Source organism: Macaca mulatta, chromosome 1, assembly GCF_049350105.2.
Source record: "Macaca mulatta isolate MMU2019108-1 chromosome 1, T2T-MMU8v2.0, whole genome shotgun sequence".
In the NCBI taxonomy this organism is placed as follows: Eukaryota; Metazoa; Chordata; class Mammalia; order Primates; family Cercopithecidae; genus Macaca; species Macaca mulatta.
Window position 1 is genome coordinate 63,187,639 of NC_133406.1, and position 23,341 is coordinate 63,210,979.

Sequence of the window (23,341 nt, forward strand, 5' to 3'; positions counted from 1 at the left end):
GTCCAGATCTCCACATGGCTCCCTCAGAGCCTTTCAAAGTGAGGGCCTGGCAACGGGAAGCCACTTCCACCACCAGCCCCAGTCAAGTAACCAGCTATCCATGCAGCTTCTGGATCAGACGGTTGCCTCAGGCAATTCCAAGTGATCATCACCACCATCCCCTACCCTCCACAGGTGGCCCCAACCCACCTCCACCTCCAATGACCTAGAGAGTATGGAAGGACACTTCTGGTCCAGTTTAATTTGCTTGGGCAGCGGAGGAGATGAAGGAGATGCTGCAACTATTTTAACACAGCCTTGTGGGGAGGGTGGGTACGTTGAACTGAACCAGAGGAATATGATATCCATGCTGGTGGTGTTTCAAAGACTGACCTTATCCTGATGGTAGGGGTCCTCTGAAGCCCTGTCAATGTCTCAGGACCTTTTGTGGCTTGGCTCATTTCGATGCTGCATTGTGTCAGGCAGATATGAGGGCTGAGATTTAAAAGGATCAGGATTTTGCTGGGAGGCAATATGCAGGTCTGGGCTAGAGGGAAATCTGGAATTAGAACAACCATTATGCCCTCACACTGTGACTTTTGCATGGTGGACAGATTTATTAGAAGAGGCATAAAAGGTGGCCTGTGGAGATAGCTGGGGTGGGGGGAGGAAGAGACCCCCAAATGCAATCTAAACCAGAGATCACAATGGCTAGCGCAGGTCTCTGTTTCTGGAAATGACTCCTCTACTCTCCTTAGCATGCTTTTTAGCTATTATCTGTCCTTGCCGCACCTTGCCCGAGAAGGGCATTTTTCTTGGCTGCCTATTTTGATGTTGGGGGGTGGGGGAAGCAGGGACAGGCATTTGGGGTCATTGTCTGGGAATGAATCCTGGACAGCAGGAGGCTGCTGCTCTCACTCCTCATCCCCATCATCTGTCACCCAGCGAGGGCAGCCGGCAGCCAGGCCGAGGACTGCCTAATGAAGACAGAGAGGTGGCTCCGGCTGTGCACAGGTGCCGCTTCCCCATTAACAGAGGTGACATTCCGAAACACTACTCATTACAGAGCAGACATTGGACAGGGCTGGGACACATATTAATGGCAACACGGCCAGCCAGCGTCTGTCTCAAATCCCACTGCCCCTGAGAGAGCAATCGAGAGAGCGAGAAAGAACCATCCTGAGTGTCAAACCAGCAGGCTCCTCACTTTGCAGAGAAAAATGAATTCTTGCCACATAGAAGGCCAAGTCATTCTCTCTGCTGCTTGCACACCCAAGGGTCCCCAGCTTCAGGCCCGCCCAAATGTGGACCAGCTCCCGTAGAAGCCCCCAGCTCCTTCCCTCTTAGGAAGGGCTGTGCTGCAGACGGCTGGGCGGGAGGAGCATCCTCAAATCAGACCCGGATCTGAATGGAGCCCATGAAGTCTTGTTTTAGAGATGGGCATGGGCCCCAGTTGTAACTAGGAAGTATAGAGGGAGGCTATGGAGAACTTCCAGACGGAGGGTTGTCAGGGACGGGGTGGGAGAGTGGGGTAGGAGTAGACAACCAAAGTCAGAGGAGGTAAAAACAGGGCAGATCTCCCTCCTGGAATGGGATGCGTGCTTCCTATGATTCAGGAGAAAGCCGCTCATCACCGTGGAGAACCAGGAATGGCAGACCATGCGGACGCCAACAGTTTACGCAGCTCCTCAGCTAGGTGCAAAGTGGCCAAAGGAAGAGCCGGTCTTCCACATGCACACCTCCGCGCCCACATTGCCCCAGGAGCTTCCCACTCGGCCGAGGGACCCCCGAGGCAGCCGGCGAGGCGCACTGCGCACGCGCACTCAGGCCGCCGTGCCCGCCGCCCTCCCTCCGCAGCAGGGCGTCCCCGCCTCCGCACCGCTCAGTTTTAAACCCGCAGCAGACGGAACTCGACTTAAAAATAACTATTTTGACAGTTCAGATGTAAATATGTGAGTGACGCGTGGGGCTGTTTTTCCTTCACACTTCCCCTCACCCCTCGCTCCCTACCCCAGCCCAGTTCGGCTGAGGCTGAGATGATGGGAGAGCGCCGTCTGCAGGATGCTCCCCAAAATGCAGCAGGAGGAAGAGACTCGTCCTAGAGCGCCCAGCGAGCTTGGGGGTGGGGAAGAGGACCCCAGCTCACTTTCACCGCACACGTCACACGCCTTTTGGGGATAAGCAGATTTACACACTATTTATTGTTTATTACTTGAAAAAGGAGACGTTAGCCAACACACAAGTGAGCTAATTTAATCATTCCTGACCTCTCCACACCCTGTTTTCAGTTCAGTTTGATCTGTGGATATTGACCGAATGGCTACTTCGTACCCAACACCGTGCTAGATGCAGTGGAACATGTGACACGTGCAACACGCACACTTGCGATTCCTAATTTTTTCAACGAACCTTTCAGTTGACTCATATTGAACACCTGCTTTGTGCCAGGCTGGGAGCTAGGTGAGCACCTGAGCACAGGCTGTCTGACTTGACCCCTGCAAAAACTTGTGGCTATTATTATCTACATTTTCCATATGAAAAACAGAAGTCTAGGGAGACTGAGTGACTTCTGTAGGCTGCCACAGATAGTAAAGACAACAAGTCTTGTGCTCTTCCCTCCATAGCCAATTGAGTGGAAGGGTGGTGGAGGCAGAATTCCACCCACTCTACAAGTAGGGGAAACTGAGGTCCAGACAGAAAAAGCTGCATGTCTGTCTGGTCACCAAAACACATTTTAGCTGGGGCAAAGCCGGGACAACAACACAGAAGCTTTTTTTTTTTTTTTTTTTTTTTTTTTGAGACTGAGTCTCGCTCTATTGCCAGGCTGGAGTGCAGTGGTGTGATCTTGGCTCACTGTAACCTCCGCCTCCCGGGTTCAAGCGATTCTCCTGCCTCAGCCTCCAGAGTAGCTGGGACTACAACTGCGCGTCATCAAGCCCAGCTAATTTTTGTATTTTTGGTAGAGATGGGGTTTCACCATGTTGGTCAGGATGGTCTTCATCTCTTGACCTCATGGTCCACCCACCTCAGCCTCCCAAAGTGCTGGAATTACAGGTGTAAGCCACCATGCCTGGCCAACACAGAAGCTTTAGGATTGCCAGCCTTCCCAATCTTCTGGCCCCAGGCAATGTGGTGGGGCGTGACAGACCCCATGTGATGTCTTTGAGGTTCTCACTGCCTCTTTGGAAGAAGGGTAGGGAAAAGGTAGCAGGAGAAGAGTTAGAGAAAGGAAGAGGAAGAGAAAAGGAGGGAGGAAGGCTGAAGAGTGGACAAGCATAAGTATGTGTAGACATGCATGGCCTGGCCAGGTAGGGCAATGAGATGGGGAAGTTCAGAGAGCCCCCAGCCACTCATCCTTTCTGTGCTCCCGGTCTCCCACCGGGTGGGGCCTCGCCCTCCTTGGCCAGGTGTGCACTGCTCTCACGCTCTTTCCCCTCATCCTAACAAAACCTGCTCCAAGAGGAAATCTGAGGTAATCACTGATGCTGTGGGACAAGTGCCTGAAAACTGACCAGTGTTTGCTTCCCTTCTGGATTACAAACCCCAAGGGATCAAAACCTGAAGTCAAAGAGAGGAAGCACTCATGAAATTTCAGATGTCAGACTTTGGAGAGGAGAGGAATTTGGGAACAATATGTCTCACCTGTGACAGAAGAGGCTTCCTATCATACCTGCCGGCAGAGTCATTACTAACTGTGTCCGTGCATACATACAGCCATGGGCAGAAGTCTGTAGATGCCAGCAAAGAAGAGAGAAGGGTCCCTGGGAAATTCCACCTCGGCCAGGCACAGTGGCTCTTGCCTGTTATTCGAGCACTTTGGAAAGCCAAGGAAGGAGGAGAGCTTCAACTTAGAAGTTCGAGACCAGCCTGGGCAACATAGTGAGACCCTGCCTCTACCAAAAACTACAAATAACTAGCTGGGCATAGTGGTGCGTGCTTGTAGTCCCAGCTGCTCAGGAAGCTGAGGTGAGAAGATCGCTTGAGCCTGGGAGGTTGAGGCTGCAGTGAGCCATGATTGTGCCACTGCACTCCAGCCTGGGCCACAGAGCAAGACCCTGCCTCAAAAAATAAAAAAATTCCACCTCTTCTGTGATGCCTTCTCTGATTCTTCCCTACTCTACAGTTGTGTTCTCTCAGGCCTCTGAAGCCCTGGAGCACTTTGCTTGTACTTTAACTGAGACATTTTTGAGACTTGCCACATTGTTTTCTAAATTATTATTAAATTGGCTGGGCGTGGTGACTCACACCTGTAATCTCAGCACTTTGGGAGGCACTTTGAGATCACAAGGTCAGGTGTTCAAGACCAGCCTGACCAACATGGTAAAACCCCGTCTCTACTAAAAATACAAAAATTAGCCAGGCATGGTGGCACACACCTGTAATCCCAGCCACTCAGGGGGCTGAGGCAGGAGAATGACTTGAACCCAATAGGCAGAGGTTGCAGTGAGCCGAGGTTGCACCACTGCACTCCAGCCTGGGCAACAGAGCGAGACTCTGTCTCGGGGGGGAAAAAAAAAGAAATTGTGAGTTTCTCCAGGGTTGGAGCAATGTCTGACTTTCCTACATTTCTCCTTCAGCCCCTCCCGCAGAGCTTTGCATAGAGCCAGGACTCAATATTGATAGAATAGACTCAGTCAACAGCAGTGCACAGCATACATTTCCCCACGCAAGAGGGTGAAGGCTGGGGTGCAGACAGCAGAGGGGCTGTGGCAGGTATCTCGGCGAATTCCTGAAGATGGAAAGGCTTGGGGTCATATCTGCCCCAGACCGCTTAACAAACACTTAGTGAGCGCTTTGTGCTATGCGTAATGGCGGCTGAGCCTGCAGAAGAGGCAGCCAGCCCTCTCAGGAGCAGTCATTCCACAGCTCTAAACAACAGCTGCGTATGTGATACTTGAATCTTGTCCTGCCCCAAATCACTTCTTGCCTTACAGGAGACTGGCTTTGGGGTTAGACTTGATGGCCTGATCTCTCTGCCCTCTCTCAGGGCTTCCTGCTTCAGAGATCATTGGAATATCTGTTCCCCCAATCCAAGTGGAGTTATGACACAATAATTCTTTTTCAAACAGCTTTATGGATATATAATCACATACATGATATAATTCTTGTTCTTAATGTTATGCCATCTTACAGCATCTTTCTCTCTTTTATAAGTCTGAAAATTCTGTTAACACAGTCTTCAGTTCTGAGAAGCCCAACTAAGGATTCTTTCCTTCCTCCCTCCCTCCCTCCCTCCCTCCTTTCCTCCCTCCCTCCTTTCCTCCTTCCTTCCTTCCTTCCTTTCCTTTCTCTCTTTCTTTTTTTCTTTCTTTCTCTTTCTGTCTTTTTTTTCTTTTCTTTTCTTTTGAGACAGGGTCTTGCTCTGTTGCCCAGGCTGGAATGCTGGCATGATCTCTTCCCAGGCTCAAGGGATCCTCCCACCTCAGCCTCCCAAGTAGCTGGGACTACAGGTGAATGCTACCATGCCTGGCTAATTTTATATATATATATATATATATTTTTATATATATATATATATATATATATCCATATATATATATATATATATATATTATATATATATATATATATATATATATAGTAGAGACAAAGTCTGGCTATGTTGCCCAGGCTGGTCTTAACTCCTGAGCTCAAGTGATCCTCCTACCTCGGCTTCACAGGCATAAGCCACTGCGCCTGGCCCTTTCTCTTTCTTAAAAGAACCTTAAGACTATGTGATCACATTGTAGTCCTAAACCACCTTCCCTGTTCCCCACACCCACCCACTCTAGCTGGCTTTATCCCACTATTATTTCTGAGATGGTAAGAGGCACGAGGCCTGGCTTCCTTCAGTTAGAGATAGCACAAGTGAGGCTCACGGAGTTCCAGGGGACCTGGGGTGTCTCCCAAAGCCTCCTTCTTGGCCCCAACACCTCACTTTATGTCCATACTCCTGACTCTTCCCCCAAGTCTCCATTATCCCTCCTCTCAGCAGATTTGATGGAAACAAATGTTTAGCTTCTGCTGCTGCAGTGTATTACAGTGTGAAATAAACATGGATGCCCCTTCTACCCTGACAACATAATACATTTACTGCAAAGGGATATAATAAAGTCTGTTTATTACAGCAATTAACAGAGCAGCGTTTGCCGGCATGCTTTTCAGTGGCAACCAGAAAAGTGCTTACTCCAGGTGCATAGATTCGGGAAACCATGCAACTTGAGCCAAAATGAAACCAATTAGAGGCTTAGTAAATGGGTCCCAGCCACCCCAGGAAACTTAACCATCCACGAGTCAGTTCAGCCAAGATAGAACCTCAGTGCGGGAGTTCAGCATGATATAGATTCCCAGTTTACAGAATTAATCCAGACCTGTCGCCAGGATTGTGGTCTTGAGGATGTGAAATGTATCCGCCCAACACAGCCACCCAGGTGCTGGGTTCAAATCTTGATAAACTACATAGGGGTACATAGATGGGGAACGTTAGCACCATTGCCTCTCAGGGGTCTCCTGCCACTGCCATGGAGGTGGGGACATAAGGAGAGGACTAGAAGCTGGGCCAGAGGGAACAAACAGAGAAGGAAGAGAAATCCTTTCATTAGACCCTGTCTTCAAGAGCCTGGATTGAAATGTGGCCGTCTTGAGTAGGTGTGGAGAGGAACCTACTTTTCAGCCTGGAGAATGTATGCTATTTTGCTTTAGGCAGAAAGACTGGACAAAGACATGAAGCCGTTTGTTCCAGTTTTTTGGTGGAGGGACAGAAGAAAGGGAATTACTAGTTGCAATTCCCCAGTGAATCTGATTGCTAATTAACCAAATTTAATTCTCTATCCCCTTTTAGGAGGGCAGGGGTTGGCTTATACGACCAACAGGACATTCTTCAGAATGAAGTTTGATTTTCCCAAGAAGGGAAGTGTCCGCAGTGTCATACGTATGTAGGAAAAATCCATCCTGATTGGCAGCTCTTTTTTCTCTGGAGCAGTCTCTCAGGGAGACCATGGGGAGTTTTGATCTAGAAAACATAAACCTGGGTGCCTAAGCCAGGTAGAAAACCAAAGGCTCAAAAGGGCAGAGACAAACCCCTGTTAAACATTTCCCTCTGGCTGAGGGGTGACCTAAGGGGCTCCCCTTTTCTCCATCACTCTTTCCCATCCTCAGGCCTCTGGGAGAAGATGCTGTATTGAAGGATGAGGGCAGAAGCCAGCCTGGCCTCTCTGGAACAGAGAAAGTTAGAGCTTTGAGCATCATGAACAACGGGATAAAAATAGCAGTGTTGCCATGGCAACAGAGGCAGGGAGAGTCCTGAGGATCTGTCTGGGTCCTGCCATCTCCCCCTCCTGCCTTCCTCCCGCCCCTCGGATGGAACACGGGAATAAGCTGAAGGAGGAGAGACGGCTGCCCCAGAAGGGAAAGAGACAGACCGGCAGCCCACAAGGAAAACCCTTGAACTCCAGACTTGAGGGGTTTCTGCCAGCTCCTGAGCTGCCCAGGTCTAGGAGCTCTTGGCTTTTGCAGTTTCTTCCTCAGTATGATGACTTCCTCCAGGGATGCCCTGGGCAGCTACCACTCACCCTCCTGGTGGATGGTCCTGACCTCCTGGGCTCCTCTGTGAAGAGTCAAGGTTCCTATTTCTTCTTCATGATCCTATAGTTCCTATCCCGTGGAAATTCAGAGAAGGGAACCCAGGCGGACTGGCCACAACAACCCTGACACAGTGTGCACTGACCACTCCAGGGATGGCCTGGGGGTCCAGAGGATTCACCCTGACGAGCCAGACACCCTTGTCAGCAATATGGACTTGAGGGGCTGTGTTTGTGTTGGGAGCAGGGTGATGATGGTGACGGCTCTCTCTTGCTCTTGCTTTTGGGTCAGAGAGATAGAACGTTCATTCCTTGGGAACAGATTCTGTTTCTTGGTTCTTGTGGTATTGTCAGCTTGATCGCCTGCTGGGCACAGCAGCCACCTTCAGGAGGAACACCAGACCTCCTGGACCAGTCTGCAAGGAGCCCACTGAACTCAGCAGCCCAGAGAGTTTCTTCTCTGGCAAAAGTCCACCTTTGCAATTGTGAACCAAGTATCTGTCTCCAAAAGTTCCAGCCACATCTGGGCACATCTGATAAGTGTGCCCTTTATCACGCGTGCCTTCCTGTGAGGTAGGGAGGAAATGGGACTCATTGCCACCTGTTATGGAGGAGGCTGGGAGAGAGGAGGCAATTTGCCAAGGTCAGGAGTCAGTCATGGCAGAACACTGTGGGGCTGTGGCTCTCCATCCAGAAACGATCACCAGCACATTCCACCAGCACATCCCCAGCCACTGGGCAAAATGCACATTCAGTCTGTAGACAGGACAAACTCTAGCCTGAGGCTCTTCCCTTTGCAGAAGGCAAGGAATGAGGTGGGGTAGTTTGATCAGCATGGAGATGGGCACATGAGGAGCTGTGCAAAGGGAAGCCCATGGGTTACAAAACTGGAGCAGGGCGCCAGTCCTTGAGATCTCTTCTAGAATCACTTGAGCATCTATCTGCAGGTGGTTGTGGTGGTGGTGGTGATGGTGTGTGTATGTGACAGAGAGAAAGTGAGAGTGTACATAAGAGTGGGGCCTGTGATGGCCTAGACAGGACCTGGAGTCAGAGTCCAGGCCAACTGACTTACTCCCTTTGGGCCTGGCTGTAGGAGGGAAGAGAGGCAGAACTGCAGGGAGCCCTGGGCCCTGGCTAGAGGAAGATACTAGCAGAAGCTCTGGGTGACTTGCCTTTCCCTCTCGCTCCCCCTCTCACTTCTCAGAGCCACCGTACCACTTCTACCCACTCTCCCCACATGTCTGTTGTCTGCACAGAGTGCATCTGTGAGGGCAGAGGAAACCTGCGACCCTCTGGTTCCACAACCCTATGCCCCACTGAGGCTCAACCTCCCAGACTCACAGAGCCCTGGACTCCAAAGGAGACTTAAGAGGAAATTCATGTAATCCCCTATTTACAGTTGAGGAACCTGAGTCTCAGAAATAAGACATGACTAGTCTAAGGTCACATGGTCATTAGTTTCCAAGCAGGGCTAGAAGCCAGGAGACCTGGCTCCTAGCTCAGTGCTCCTTGCGTCCCACTCTAACACTTCATGTGTATTTCAGTTAGTTAATTATTGCTCTTTTTTTCTAAAAGTAACAATCTCCCTATATATTTCTATGAACCCATATGCTACATTCAAAAAGCCCTTCCCTGGGAGCAGAGAAGGAAATGACATTCTAATAAAAAGGTTTCAACCTGAGACAAGAAGCCCCTTGGGTCCTGGGGGCCAGGGTCCTAGGCAACACTCAAGTCACAGGGACCCCAAGCACCCTTCACACTTCTTCATCTTCCATTCAACAGCCTGAAGCCCAAGAGGGAAAATGGCCATGGGAAGTCCTCGCTTTACAGATGGGGAAAACTGATGCCCCCACCTGTCTGCAAGGAGGAATAAGTGCCACACAGCAAGAACAAGAGGCCCGATCTCCTCCACAGAATCATCAACCCATGTGCCCCTCCCTCACCCCAAGGGCTCAGGGCCCCCACCTCAAGGTGGAGTCTCTGGGACAGAACCATGGAGAGAGGATGGGAAGGCAGGGCAGCCAGGCCCACCCCAGAAGGAGCAGAAGCCTGGCCCGAAGTCAGAGGCCCAGGGTGCAGGGTCTGTGAATGCTGGAGCTGCTTTGGTCTTTCCCTATTCCCTGGGCTCATTCAAGGGCCTAGAGGAGGGCACAGGTCTCCAGACTGCTTCCGGAGATGCTAAAAGGAGCAAAGTCCCCATTTCCCTGAGAAGGAAACCGAGGGACAACAGAATGTGGGGTTGGGGTGTGCCTGGCTAGAAGCTGCTACCTCCTACTCAGACCATTCCAGCTGCAGTGCTGGCCCCCACCTCAGACCTGGGTGAAGAAGGGACTGCCAGCTTGGTGGCAGAGGACAACTGGACCTCCACCCAGAACATTTTGACCTTGGGACCCCACCCGTGTTCCCAAAGCCAGGGCTCAAGATATCTAGTATCCCTCTGGAGCCAAGGGAGTTCTCCCGGGGGAAGAGGTTCTCTGGATGGGCTCACTGCCAACCCCCTGCAGCCGCAATCCCTGCCAAGGTCTGAGAGGCACACCTGGGGAAAGCTCTCCTCAGCCACCCACTCCCCAGGACGCACTTTCTCCGCTTTCCTGACCTTTCCTCCTGATGAGCCCGTGTGGTCAGGACATAACACCCAATACCTCCGAGTCTCCGGGGATACAGTTTCATCCTCTGCCACAGAAGTGACTTCTCTAGGACTGCAGCCTCGCAGGTGACCGCTAGGGACACACATGCCCTCCAGGCGGCTCTCCGGCCTCTGTATCAAGCTAACTTTTCTGCCCATCTCTTTTCCTCACCCAAGGCCTCTACTATCCAAGAGGACAAATAACCAGGGAGCTTGTCTCCTCTCCTTTGCGACCCCACTGGCCTTTATTGCTGAATCTTGTTGTTTCCTTGAGGGAAGGACTTCTGTTTACAATTCTTTGGATATAAAAGGAAATAACAGATTGTAGAAGGTGGGGGCTGGGAGGTAGGGGCAAAGGAAGGGGATGGAGGATGGGAGGAGGAGCTCAAGCTGTGCTCAAGCCTCATAAAGAGAACCTGGATCCCACCAAATCTGCCCAAAGCCCAGGAAAGGGCCCTGAGTGTGGGTATGAGCTGGGCAGGCAGAGGCTGCCAGCATAGAATGTGCCCTTGCTTCTCCCAGGTTCTGGGCGAACCAGCCGAGGAAGCCTTTTGCCCTCCCTGGTTGCCCAGAGAGGCCCACATTCTAAGGAAAGGGGAGCCCAGACTCTCCTATCTTGAGGCCTTGACTTGTTTACCCAGGTCACCTGTTTACCTGTCAGAAGGGTTATTCTGTCCCTGGGGAGCTAGAGGGGATCTGACTTTGCTCCTTGGCTGAGCTGTTCCCCCCATGCGGGAGAACAGGCTTATAGAATCTGCCGGAAGCGTCTCTGCCGCTGGCATTCCTGTCTGCATGTCTTCTAGCCCTGGAGAACTCCAGGATCAAAGACCAAAGGCTAAGTTATACCAAAATGGGGGGAGAGAGGAAGGAAGGAAGAAGGAAAGAGGGAAGGAAATGTTTTTTTCTTTTGCTTCCTACCTCCTGGAAATGGGCTGGGGGTAAGGGCAGAGACTGAAGCTGGAAGGTTGATGGGCGTGGGAGATAAGGGAAAAAGTCAAGGAAAGTCCTAGAGGTCCCCCACCCCAAGAGTTTCCCCTGAAGGCACCACATACAAACGCGGTCCCCTCTATGGCTTCTGAGGAGAGAAGAAAAAGGCAGGGGAGACAGGAGAATCGAGCGAGGGCACGGCTCAGTGCAGGAAAGGGGCCCCTCGGTCTGGCCACCGCAAGACATTCCCTGAGGAGGGGAGTCAGGGCCTGGGGAACAGGCCTCCCCCGATCTGTGCCGCTGGCAAGGAGGCGCCGGCATCACCAACATGGGTGGGTCATGGCCAGGGCTGGAGGAAACACTGCTTTCCAGAGAGCAAGAACAGAGGGAACCGCGGGGCCGCCGGCCACCTCTGCCCTCCTCCTCACTGGGATGACCACCTCAGGCTTGGCCCCACCTGGCCCAGAAGGATGCTGGGAGGGGGCTGGAAAAGGACTCATGCCCCGGTTCCTGGAATCCCAGGAGAGTCTCACACTTCCACCCCAGAGGCCTTCTCCAGGGTCAGGGCTGCTGGAGGTTCTCTGCTAGAACAGCCAGTTTCCTATTTAGCAACAGCTCTCCTAGCCCAAGGAGGCACATCCCTCATGCGGTTACCCTGAGAAGAGTCCCCCGAAGCTCTCAGGGCAGGAAAGAAGTTTCGCCCCTCGGCCTCCCTGGGGCTTCTCAGTCTCTGGAAGGCATGCGGCAGGTCCTGGGGTTCCCCCTTGTGTGGCTGGGGCCTCTCTCCAAGGAGGTCTGAGAATTGGAAGCTAATGGGTGTGGTGGGCATGAGAAGGATGAGAGGCACACAGGAGGCTGATGCCCTCTGGTGAGAGTCAGGCTGAGAAGAGCACTGGCTAAATCAAGACTTAAGATACACACACGGCTTCCTGCTCCAAGCCCCAGACAGAAGCGGGCACCATCAGGCCGGGGACCTGCTGGGGGCTTGATGGAGGGGCCCTGGTTCTGCTCATACCGCCGTCTCCCGCTCTCTGTGAACTTCCTCCTTCTTCCTCTTCATTTTGCAGAAGCCATGGAGACCACAGAAGCAGGCGAAAGTGAACTGGGGCATGCCCTACACCAGGCTGGGAGAACACTCACCAGAGATCTGCAGGGAAAGGCAGGGGAGGGAGATGGGGCAGGAGAAAGGCAGGAAGAGAGAAGCAAGCTGGGGTTAATGCTCCCAGAACCCTCTGGGTCTGGCCCAGTCATTGCCACTCCCTGAGGCGGCCTGCTAGGTCTCTCACACCGGCTGGGGGAGGAGTCAGGCCTCCAAACAACAGCTCTTTGAAACCTCAGTGTTTCCTGATCTGTGTGGAGCTGATGTCATTCCTCACATTGGAGACTGGGTGAGTCCAAGGGAGGAAAGAGAAAGCCCAGCTGCTGCCTCCTTTTTTCCCCTCCCACCCGCTCTGCCTCACCTCATCACCATACACCTGGTTGGGGAACAGGAAGCACGCTGGCTTAAAATAGACTCTGGCTTGTGCCACCTTACACAGGTTCCAGCTGGGGGCTTTCACTCGCTTCTGCAGGTCGCACACGACAGGCCCTCCTCCATCCAAATGCAGACCCCTTCATCCAGTGTAGCTTTACTTTGACACCTGGGACCGAGTCAGATTCCTCCCTTGCTTAACAACCCCAAGTTGTCTGACACCCTAGGAAAGCCTATAGGGAGCGATTATGCCCTTCCTTTGACTGCTCAGAGCAATGCAAATCCCATCCTCACCATGCAGAGAACAGACAGCAAAGAGGGTTCTTTTAGCCAACAGGCTCTTTTATTTAGCACCTATGCTGGGCAAAGGGGTTGAGAGGTAGATGTAAAAGGGTAAAGACATGGTTCTTCCCTGGCACATAAGTCTGAGGCAGAGGCTGAGGCTGGATCTGCCCCAGCTGGACATGTCGTCCCCCACCTCTGGCTAACCCGGCCCTCAGCAGGAGCCAGGGGCTGCTCTGGTATCTGTGGCAGTCTGGCTGGGGAAGAGAGGGAGCTTCGGGAGCTCAGCTTCAGTCTGCAAGAGTATCCCTTTCTACAAAAGCTCCTTTAGGTTTCCCTAGCCTTAGCCACCTGCAGATTTTTCCAGTTCACCTCTCTGCCCTTCCTCTGCCCCTGGGCCTATGGAAAGGGAGCAGAAGTGCATTCAAGCCACTCAAGCCGAGAAGCTGAGAACAAAGGAAGGAAAGCGCCCTGCATGGAGGTCAGGCCCGGGCCTGGTCTGAATCACTCCTCTCTCCAGGAAGAACATGAGGACAAGCAGGTGAGTGAAGCCCAAGTGCTGCGGGGAAGGAGGGAGGCACAGGGCTATGCCGGAGGGGTTAGGAATAGAGAAGCATGAGGCGCCTCCCTTCTCCAGCCCCTCAAGCAATAGAGATTGCATAGGATGTCCTGGGCTACCCTAGCAAGGCACATGTGCAAAGTGGTTTCACTGCCTTTGAGGAATGCGGCATGGCCCAGGTGGTGGCTCTCTGGACAGTTCCACCGGTCTGGCCAACCTTGCCCTTTTGGAAAAACTTCCTTCGTGTTTCTCCAGACAAAGCTGAGGCCCACACCAAGCACAGTGCCCGGTGGAGCCAAGTCCTGTCAAGATTCTCCCCTGCCTCAGTCTCTCAGCATCCCAGTAATACAGCTATTAGCTGTAATTAATAGGTGCAATGCATTTCCACTGGCCAGCTGGATGGGCAGGAGGCCCAGCTTGAGTCAGCATGGGTAGGTAGGCTGGTTATTTAATAACCCGATTTCCAGCATCATTTACACACCCACTCTGGCAGAGTATATATAGTTAGCAGAGAGCAACCTCCAGGATATATATAGAGCCAAGACACAACTACTATATTTCTAGATCTATCCACTGCAGCTATCTCTGGATCCCTCCTGTGACAAACCTAGAGAGAGACAGGGATCCAATCTGGGACTTAGGTGGCCTGGGTTCTATTCCTGGCTCTGATGCTAACATGCTATGTCATCCTAAGCAAGTGACTACATCTCTCTGGGCCTTCATTACCTCATTTCAGTGTGTACCAGGAGGTTAGGCAAGGTTTAACACTAAGACCCCAAACCTAAGGGGGTGGAATCCTAATTTGATCAGGAAGAAGGGAGGGTGGGCAGGTGGATTCCCTTGTAATCAGTTATTGTCATGTGTGCACTTCTCTTGCTGGGGGTGTAAGTCAAGGGTACGATCAACAAAGCATTCCCATGATTATTGAAAAATACATGGGGAGAAACTGACAGGCACGACAAGGCTGATCTGGGAAGGAACTCACAACTAAAACAAGCCAGGTATGTAGTAGCCCCACAAACAGGTCAAGGTGCAGCTTAGGGTCTCTGGCCTCAGGGTGCATCGATCCCCTTCCCTTTTCACCTCACTTCCTTTTCAATGACTGTTCTTTCGTAAAAACAGCAAAATATACCCCCTTAAGTGACCCGTTCCTCCCCTGGGTCCTTTGGGGAATTTAAGAAAATCCTGGCTTTTTGGCTCTGCTTGTCACTGTAGGGAAGGATAGGGTGTGAAGTCACAGGAACCAGAACCTACACATCAGAGGAAAGGAGAGCTAACGAAGCTGGCCAGGAGCTGGGCTAGGGGCTGCAGCCTGGCTCCCGAGAAGTGTTCGAGGGCTGGCTGCCTGCCTCAGTGGGATTCCTGGGTCCTTGCATCTAAGAGCAGAAAGTATAATAAACGGGGCCTGGTTATTCTGCTTAGGTCTTTGCTCTAAAGTGCTCTGGTTATCCTTCCTTTTCTCTAACAGGGTCTCTAAAAGGGTCCTCACTGTAAGGTGCACAACTCCAAGCCCGGGAGGCTGTCTGGGCTCTGTCTGTAGCAGGCAGATTGCTGGGCTGGCCCCTGAAGTGGGGGAACATGGGGCAGAGAATTCCAACCCACTTCAGTGGACCCCTGCCCGCTGTGAACCCCACTCCTCCCTCAGAGTCCCCAGCAGCAGGTACCTGGGGAGTCCCTCTGCCAGGCTGTGGTCTCTGCTCCTCTCTGCTCTGCCCGGGCAGGGGTCCTGTCAACTCTCTTCCCTGTCTTTACCCCTTCACCCTTGGCAGAGGGCTCCAGTACCAGCTAGAGGCTCCCTGAAGTCAGGTCCCTTTGCTGCATCTATTTGAGGGGGAGGAGTCTGGACTAGTGCCTGGGTCCATTCCCCACTCATCAGAGCTCATCATGGGAACTCCCCTCCCACCCTCCCGCTCCTTTTCCAGGCCCATAGTCCAGGAGGGACTAAGGAATGGAAAAACAGCCCCCAGAAGCCCAGAAGAGGACAGAGAGGCGGGGCGGACACTGGACAAACCTCCTGCTGTCACACAGTTGGCTGCATCTGACTGCAAGCTGTTGGCCCTGGCTTCTTCCCCATCCTCCTCTCTGGCTTTTTCCCAGCTCAGGTCCAAGATGGTTTACGGTCTGGGGGCATAGACGATGCCCTGCCCAGCCAGCTTTGTGGGAGCCAAGCAGAAGAGATGCCAATCCATCCTCCCCCACCACTAGGAGGTTCCTCGGCCTCCCTGCTGATCCCTTCCCTTGGCCTGACCCCCACATCTCTCTGTGCCAGATACTCTCCCAGGGTCCTCCAACCCTTGCACCTCTGGCAAAAATGGGGCAGTGAGTCAGAGACAGTATGAACATGTGGAAGAACCAAGAGAAAGAGGAGACTCAGAGCAGGCCAGAAAGTAAGATAAAAAGAAATCCAGGGCCCCAGGCTTGCAGACCACAAACTCCTAGGTGTCTCCAATTTTGGCAATGTCCTTCATCAAAGTGGGCGGCAGCGGGGGTGGAAGGCTAGGAAGCTATTTAAAAGTGTTGGGACATGCCAGGAATTCTCTGATAAACAAGAAGAGGGATATTGCGCCCCCCACGACCCATCCCTTCATCTCCCAAGGCAGAGAGCAGAGGCACTCTCAGCAAGGCAACCGCCACCCTCACTCCCCGCCACCCCCCACCCCAGGTAAAGGGCAAAAGAGAAGTGACCCAGTAAGGAGGGTGTGCCCTCGGCGCCTCTAGAACAAAGCTGAGCCCTCCGCCCCCTCCCCGGCTCCCTTAGCACCGCGCCTCAGTAATTAAAATATGAATTCACCTTCCCTCCCTGAGCCATTCATCACTGCGAAGGGAAGCAGCTGCGGCTTAGGAGACCGGATTTGGGGGATTAGCTCGGGTGGTGGAGCAGACACACCAGGAGAAAGAATTAAAAAGGAAGGGGGTGAATTGGTTTTCTCTCCCCACCTCCTCCCTCTCCCTCTCCCTCTGGCCACCACGGAGCCTCCTATCCCACCCCTTCCCCCAAAGCCTAGCCTCTGCAGGTTTCTGGGAACTGTAGTCTACAAGACCGTGTTGATAAACAGGCAGGCCAGGGGTGGGTAGTGGCACAAACTACAGATCCCAGGACTTCTTCCTGGAGTTGGCAGCAGCAAAACTGGGCACAGGCCTCCAGTCTGGGAGAAACCCGCATTCTCCTTGGAGGTTAACTCCTTCTTGGCCTGCTTGAGCCTGAGCTCCAGCCTCTGGTTCACCAAGCTCTCTGGAATCACAGGCCAAGGCCTCTGCCTCCAATGGCCTTCAGAGGCCACAGACCCTAGCTTGCCGGGCCGGCCCCCCTTGTATCTTGCTTGCCCACCTATGGAGAAAGCTCCCTCCACTTTTCCAGACTGCAAGGGCAGCCAGGCATTCTCAGTGGTTCTGAGATTCTCGGGAGCTGGAGAGGTCAGAACAGCAATAGTCCTGAAATGTCTTTGTGGCCTGCACCCAGGGTTTTCCAGCCTGGCTGGGCAGAGGCTGGCCCACCCTAAGAGTGGGCAACATGACAGACAGCAGCAGCTGGGAACCGGTGGACCAGACTGTCAGCGCCAGAACGAACCCCAAAGGTCTGACTTTAGTGTCAAACTTTTGAAAGCTGGGGACAGAGACTTTTTTCCCCCCAATAGTCTTTATATTTAGGAAGGAGTAAGGCTTAGCAGTCAAACTCTATTTCCACTAAAAATGGAACAAATACAATAAGAGAGAGTCATCTGAATTCAGTGTTATTAAACACGGGCCCACTCTTGCAAGGGAGGCCTTATGCTGGGTATATCTGAGGACTGTAAAAAAGACTTAGATTGCTGGGAATAAAGTTTCAGCCATCTGCAGGTAGGGGACAGGACATACGCAGCCCTCTGATCTGTGAATCCTCCACGGAGAAGGGGCATGAGGGCAACTTGCTTATTCAATGCAGTTGAACAATTATGTGAAATATACAATTGCGTATCTTCTCCGGGCCTGTCCCATGGGCAGTAGCCACAGAAGACAAAGAATAGAATGGAGATCCACCTTTGTAACCCCAGAAGCAATCCAGGCCCAGCCCCAGCAAAGCAAGGACTGTCTTGGGTGAGTTGCTGAGCTGTGAGCTTGCTCTATGTCTCTGCTGGTGGCAACTTACCTCTTTTCTCCCAGTTCACACTTCATTCAACAAACATTTACTCAGCCATCCCTACAAAGTGCCTTGCCTTGCTAGAGCTTCACAGAGGTTTAATCTCTGGAATGGCTCATCTGTACCCTTCCTCCCAAGCCCAGCCCAGTGCTGGGGACTACCCCAGCAAACTGAACAACAGGATTCCTGGGAGGGACCCAGTTGCAGGGGGCAGGAAGCGAGCATGGCTCTAACCTGGCTTTCCAGTTAGGAGATCAGGAGTTAAGGGAAAGCAAATCAGGTGCCTGGACAGCCTCAGAGCAGGGTAGGGAATAGGATAGGCTCACTGTGGGCCCAGGGCAGCTGGACAATGAGGGAGGTGGAGGAAGGTGCCAGCCATCTCTGAACTCTGGGTGAGAGAACCCAGAGGGCAAGTAAGAAACCCTGGCCAATTCTCATGCCTTGTTCCTTTCACCATCTAAGCTGGGGCAGGAGGGGAAGTAGCCTGGATCAGCCCCAGCAAAAACCCAGCTGGCTTGGGATTTCTCTTTGCTTCTCCTATTGTTCTGATCCCCACCCCCCCCCCCCACCGCCCCGCAACCTCCTGTGGGAAAAGGAAAACCAGTGATGGACAAAGGGTGATTGGAGTTGGGCCATGGGGCCAATTTGTGGACGTGCATCCAATAGAGACCTCCAATAGAGACCTCGTGAGAACAACCTCCCGTGTGGGTACAGCACTCCCTGGTTTTCAGAGTACTTTCCCATGCACTGGTGTTGGCTCTCCCAATATACAGCATGATGTGCTAAGAGCATGGGTTTTGGCACCAGACCATGTGGGTTCAAGTCCCAGTTCTGCTCCTTCCTATCCATATGAACTTGGGCCAATTTCTTAGCTCCCTGTGCCTCAGACTTCCTATAAGTAAAATAGGCTAATAGTAGACAGGACTGTCTGGAGGATGAAATGGGTTAGTGCAGCTAAGGTGGTTAGAATCATGGGGTACATAGTAGGTACCCAGTAAATGTTGGTTGGTAAAATTAAGGGCTCTGAGATATTATAAGAAACTTGCCTTCTGATTGTCAATACCAAATCTAGCGCTTTCTATAATTCTTCAGTGGTCTGTCTTAGGCAGACTGGGGACTGGAACAGGGGGTAGAAGGCGGGACACAAGGATGCTTCCTCTTCTACCACAGCCACCTGTTGGAATCTTCCAGGATGGTAGGGATAAAGTCAGGCCGATTTAAAAGGGGGCAGGGGAAGGAATGTGGGAGTGGAGACAGGCATAGGGAGGAGCCAGGCAAGCAGAGTGACAAGCAGGACTGGGGCAGGGAGGGCTGGTGCCCTTCACACACTGCAGGAGGGGGCAGCTCCTGGAGACAGTAGCACACCAGGAACAAGGGGCCCTGGAATCCAGCCTGCCGCCCAGGGGGGAGCGCCTGCCTTCCTAGTTTCACTCTGCAGAAACCTCCTCTTCCCTCGTGGCCAGCATGGAGTGTTCCCATTTCAGCCTCAGAAAGGGCCCAGAGGTCTCCTTACACAGAAAAAAGGCTGCGGATTCCAAGCTGACCTCGGAGAAAGGCGTGAAGGAGTGAGGCACTAGCACAGGCCCAAGTCTTCATGGCCTGAGGCCCTTGATTCCAGCCCCCAAATCTCTGGCCATGAGCCAGGCCTCAGTAACTTGGCAAGGGGGAAGGAACCGACTCAGAAAGCTCAGCACACCCTGAAGGTCTCCTTCCTTCCTCAGAGGGAATCTCCCTCTGGAATCACTGGCCCAGTCTCTTCATTCCAGAGTGAGGAAACAGGGCCAGAAGGGAAGTGACTGGGCCAAGGTCACACCCGATCCCAGGTTACCAGATCCCGTGATGCCCCACCCCCAAGCAGAGCCTCCTTCTGGTGCCCCTTGGTGGCTGGCTCCGAACCTGGTCCCGTGGGAGGTGCAGTTGCTGCAGGAGAAGGAGCTCGCCCCTCACTGTAGCCCATGGCTTTTAGCCCTACATGAGTTTGGGACAGCAATCACATAGGAATGAAAAGCCATAGGCCACAGCAGAGTGGAGGGGTCCAGCGGCAGGAATCTCACAGGGAGGTGAGAGGCTGAGGCACCTGAGAAGCCCTCACTCCCCTTCTCAGCACCCCCCACACCAGACCCACCCACACTGCCTCCCTCCCGGACGAGGCCCCCCAGGTTAAATTCTCTCACCATCCTCTACCACCTGCACTAAAGCCATCCCAGTAATGAGTTTCCAGTTCTTGCCCTACAAAGGACTCACACAATGGTCCTCACTCCAGGGTATGAGGAGGGGTGGCTTCCTGGCCATAAAGGACCTCCTCAAATTCCCTTAATTAGCTTCCAGCCCCCTGCCCAGGGTCCTTAACTACCCCTCCCCTAGAGAATAAGGCCGGATCTTTTCAAGGCTTTGCTGCTGCCAGTACCCAGGACAGGGGGGCCCCAAGTTAGCCTCCCTCCTTGCAAAGCTTAACTCTTTCTAGTCCAACCACTGGAAGCACAGTGGGCAAAGGAGGGTCTGGGTAAAGGAGGGCAGTGATGAGGACCTGCCCTTTGTTTAGAGGGGTAAATAGGTTTCTTGAGTGCCCCCAGGGGTGGCGGCTGGGCCACCCTACCCAGACCAGTCTGGGTGGTTACCGACAACACCCATTCTTGCATAGTTCAGAGGACAGTGAGATCTCCATCTCCAGACCCGGTTGGAGGCAGAAAGAGGGCTGCAGCTGAAACCTCCCCAGGCTGAGGGCAGCTCACTCTGGAGCCATCCCTGACAAGGCTGTGGGAGAGCTGCGCAGTGCCCTGCCGCTCTCATTGGCAGGACATGGGGGTTAGCACAGACATCTCCAGGAATGGACTGAAGAGCTGAGTTGAGGGGAACCAAGGTCTCAGGGCCCTGGAAAAGATGTGTTCTAATCACAAGTACCATTTTCCCAGCCCCTCCCCTGTGACGGGTCAGCTGTAGGCATCAGCTTCAGAGAAGTGGGCCTCTAGGGCTCCTGCTAGCCCAGGCTCAGGAAAGCCCCAGGGGCCTCAGACCTCTCCCAGGGGTCCCCAAGAAGATGGTAAGAGGCCTCAGGCCCAGATCAGGCCCTACCTCTGCCAGGCAGTAGCTGCCACTCCCACCCCAACTGTACCCTCAGCCCCAGGGCCACACTTGCTGGCTCTCTGCACGACCCTGGTTGAAGCAACCTGCTTTCACTGGACAGGAATCCTGCATTCCCCAACAACAGCACAGCACAGCACGGCACAGCACGCCCCTCCACACACTCCAGCCATGCCCAACCTTAAGGGCCAAACAACTAGGCATCCTGCAGCCTCCCACCTGAACTTTGGGTCATCCACCCCAGCCCCAACCCCCTCTGGTTCTCCTTTCCATCCTTTCTCATGGGCCCCCAGAACCCCAGACCCAGGCCCTGCATAAAGCCATGGACTCTAGGCAGAATGCCCTCAGCTCCCTCCCAGGGGATGCTGGGCCAGGGGCTGGGGGTCCCAGGGGCTGCTCACCTGGCGGACTCAACAAGGCCCCCTTTCCCTCGCAGTCCGCCTCACAATTCCCCGCAGAGCCACTTCCTGCCTTCCAGGCAGCCACTCACTCCTCCACTCACCCCCGAGAAGCTCCACGCCCCAGCGAGGGCAGGCCTCCTCCCTCCCCCTGCCCGCCCACCACCGGCCTGGGCTGAGCTGTACCCAACTCAACTTGACTCACTTGTGACCCGCCCCTCCCCCAGCCCTGAGGACGGTGGGGGTGGGGGCGGGCTGGGCAGGCGGGGCGGTCAGGTATTCCTTCAACCCTGACTTGGGCCTGAGTAACAAAGGTCTCATTGAGCCTCTGGCTGTCTGGTCGGTGAAGCACAAACCTCTTGTATCTCTGGCTTTTGATCTCACTCCCTCTGAACCAGCCATGTATTACTCACGTCCCCCTGCCGGGCCATTGGTGCGGAGGGGCTGTTTGGTCCCTCCCTCCCTCCCCATCTCCTTTCTCTCCTTCCTTCCCCTGCCGCTCCCCTCCGGCCTTTTTATAGTTTAATTTTTGGCAGGAGACCTGAGATGGCTCCCTGCAGGCCCCCTCTCCTGCCTGGCCCCCTCCCCTTCTCCGCAGCCCTGGTTCCTCTTCTCACCCATACCCCTATTCTGCTCCTACCACTCCCCTGCCCTGGGGGGACAAGGTCAGCACTTGTCTGTCCTTCCATTTCCTTTCTCAGACCTGCCCGAGCCTGGCCCCCTCCACCCACCCTCACCCAGTCCTTCGCTCGGATTCCTAGCAATAGCCTGCCAATCCCAGCTGCCTATCCCTGGGCACATGAAGGGCTCAGCCCCTGGCCTGCCTACCAATCCCAGACCACCTGACAAGCTCCAAGTAAGCTCTGGAAGCGGGGCATCTCTCTCTAAGGTGTCTGGGCCAGAGGGACTGGGCTGGGGATGGAGGTGGGGACAGCCATCATGTCTCAGGCCGGACTGAACCTCACTTGGAATATGGAGGAAGAAGAAGCAGGTCAAGCCTCACCTCCTTTCCCGAGGAAACCCTCCTTCCTCCAATCCAAGAACCTGGGCAGTGAAAGGCCGCTGCTGGGCAAGAACCCCAAGGACTTCCCCTCCTCAAGCTGGGGCCATGCCCACGATTCCTGTCTCCTCTGTGCCCACCACAACCTTTCTGCAGCTTGCTGGTGGTGAGAACTGGGGCCCAGCAGCCCAAGGGGCCCAAGGGACATCCCCTGTATATAAGGGCCACCTTACAGGGCCACTGGAACATTTTCTCTTTTGCTTCCCCTGGCTCTATCCCCCAGGATCCCTTTCTTCCTTGGCCACTCCAGGGAGAGAGGCAGTCACCTTTGAGGTCTGAGTTCTCCCCAGAAATGCCAACAGATGCTAAGAATTCCCATGGTGGCCAACTCTAGAGCCCTGCCCATCCCCCACACCTACCACCTGTGGCCTCCTCTCCACTTCAGGAGTTTCCACCCCTCCCTGGCCCTCAGGTACTCCCATTCAGCTGGATTTGGGAAACTTCTGCCCCAACAGAGGCCCCATTCTTCCTGCCGCAGGCTCCCATTGTCCCTCATGACTCCACACATTCTTGGGCCTCTAATGAGAAGTGGAGACAGCCACCCGCCCTGCCGGCCTGCCCTTGCTGTCAGCACAGCCTGGGCCCTGCTGCCTGTGGCAGGAGTTGGGGGGAGTGGGCAGGGGGGTAACCAGGAGGGAATAAAAAGAGGTGGGAGACAAAACAGGAGCGAGGGGGAGATGGAACTGAGAGACACAGAGATAGACACTGAGATAAATTGTGAAGAAGAGGACAGAGGTGATAGTAGATGGAAATGTAGAAGAAACTCAACAGGAGAAAAAAGGAGAGAAGGGGAAAAGAAACTTTTTTTTTTTTTAGTGAAAACTGTGTCATGCATCTAGGTCCCCCTTAATGATCATCTTTCAGTAACACAAATATTTATTATTATTGCCATTTGGTAGATGAGAAAACTGAGGTTGATGGAGGCTACAACTTGCCTGGATGGATATTTTTTGCTCTTAGAGGAGAGGGGAGGAGAAGCCTGAGAGAAAGAGAAAGCAGAGAGCCAGAAAAGAAGAATGCTGACAAAGAGAAAGTGGAGGCAGAGGTGGAATGCAGGCAGAACCGGAGGCAGCAGGGAGAGATGAGGGGGCCTGGGGGAAGAGGTGGAGGGAGGGCTGGGAAGAAGACCTCAGGTGTCCCTGGCCTGATTGGCTGGTGGGTGTGCCCTCCCCTCCTCTCTAGGAGTCCCTTAATCTTAGCACAAGCTGCAGAAGCCAGGTCCAGCATGAAAACTAAAGCCTGTTTCACTAGGGAGCAGGGTGCAGCAACTCCTTTTAGGGAG

At 53.5% G+C, this 23,341-nt stretch overlaps 2 protein-coding genes, 1 long non-coding RNA gene and 1 other non-coding gene across 5 annotated transcripts in view; 1 reads left to right on the forward strand and 3 right to left on the reverse strand.

Moving 5' to 3' along the window:
* The window catches only part of LEMD1 (LEM domain containing 1), a 115,030-nt gene that overhangs the window by 43,604 nt on the left and 48,085 nt on the right, over window positions 1–23,341 (reverse strand). Inside the window, exons 1-3 of one of the 2 annotated variants that reach the window (XR_013418223.1) lie at window positions 21,003–21,107; window positions 12,009–12,238; window positions 6,063–11,121 (exon numbers count right to left, since the gene is read on the reverse strand). The exons of the other annotated variant lie outside the window; for it this stretch is intronic. The gene's annotated coding sequence lies outside the window, so the exon portion shown is untranslated. Of the gene's footprint in view, window positions 1–6,062; window positions 11,122–12,008; window positions 12,239–21,002; window positions 21,108–23,341 lie in introns of those variants that run through there. 2 annotated transcript variants of the gene reach the window in all.
* BLACAT1 (BLACAT1 overlapping LEMD1 locus) lies at window positions 6,063–12,202 on the reverse strand. Its single transcript, XM_078004533.1, has one exon. The coding sequence runs from the start codon at window positions 12,200–12,202 to the stop codon at window positions 12,101–12,103; it is 102 nt and encodes a 33-aa protein (XP_077860659.1). The 3' UTR covers window positions 6,063–12,100.
* Window positions 12,358–16,198, forward strand: LOC114680204 (uncharacterized). The gene is made up of 3 exons (XR_013418233.1): window positions 12,358–12,479; window positions 13,254–13,385; window positions 15,326–16,198. It is a non-coding gene; the product is annotated as an uncharacterized LOC114680204 (long non-coding RNA).
* On the reverse strand, window positions 19,452–19,548 carry MIR135B (microRNA mir-135b). Its single transcript, NR_032407.1, has one exon. It is a non-coding gene; the product is annotated as a microRNA mir-135b (primary transcript).

Excerpts from the sequence above, each read along its gene's own strand:
- BLACAT1 (XM_078004533.1), bottom strand. The coding sequence starts at position 12,202 with ATGCCCCAGTTCACTTTCGCCTGCTTCTGTGGTCTCCATGGCTTCTGC.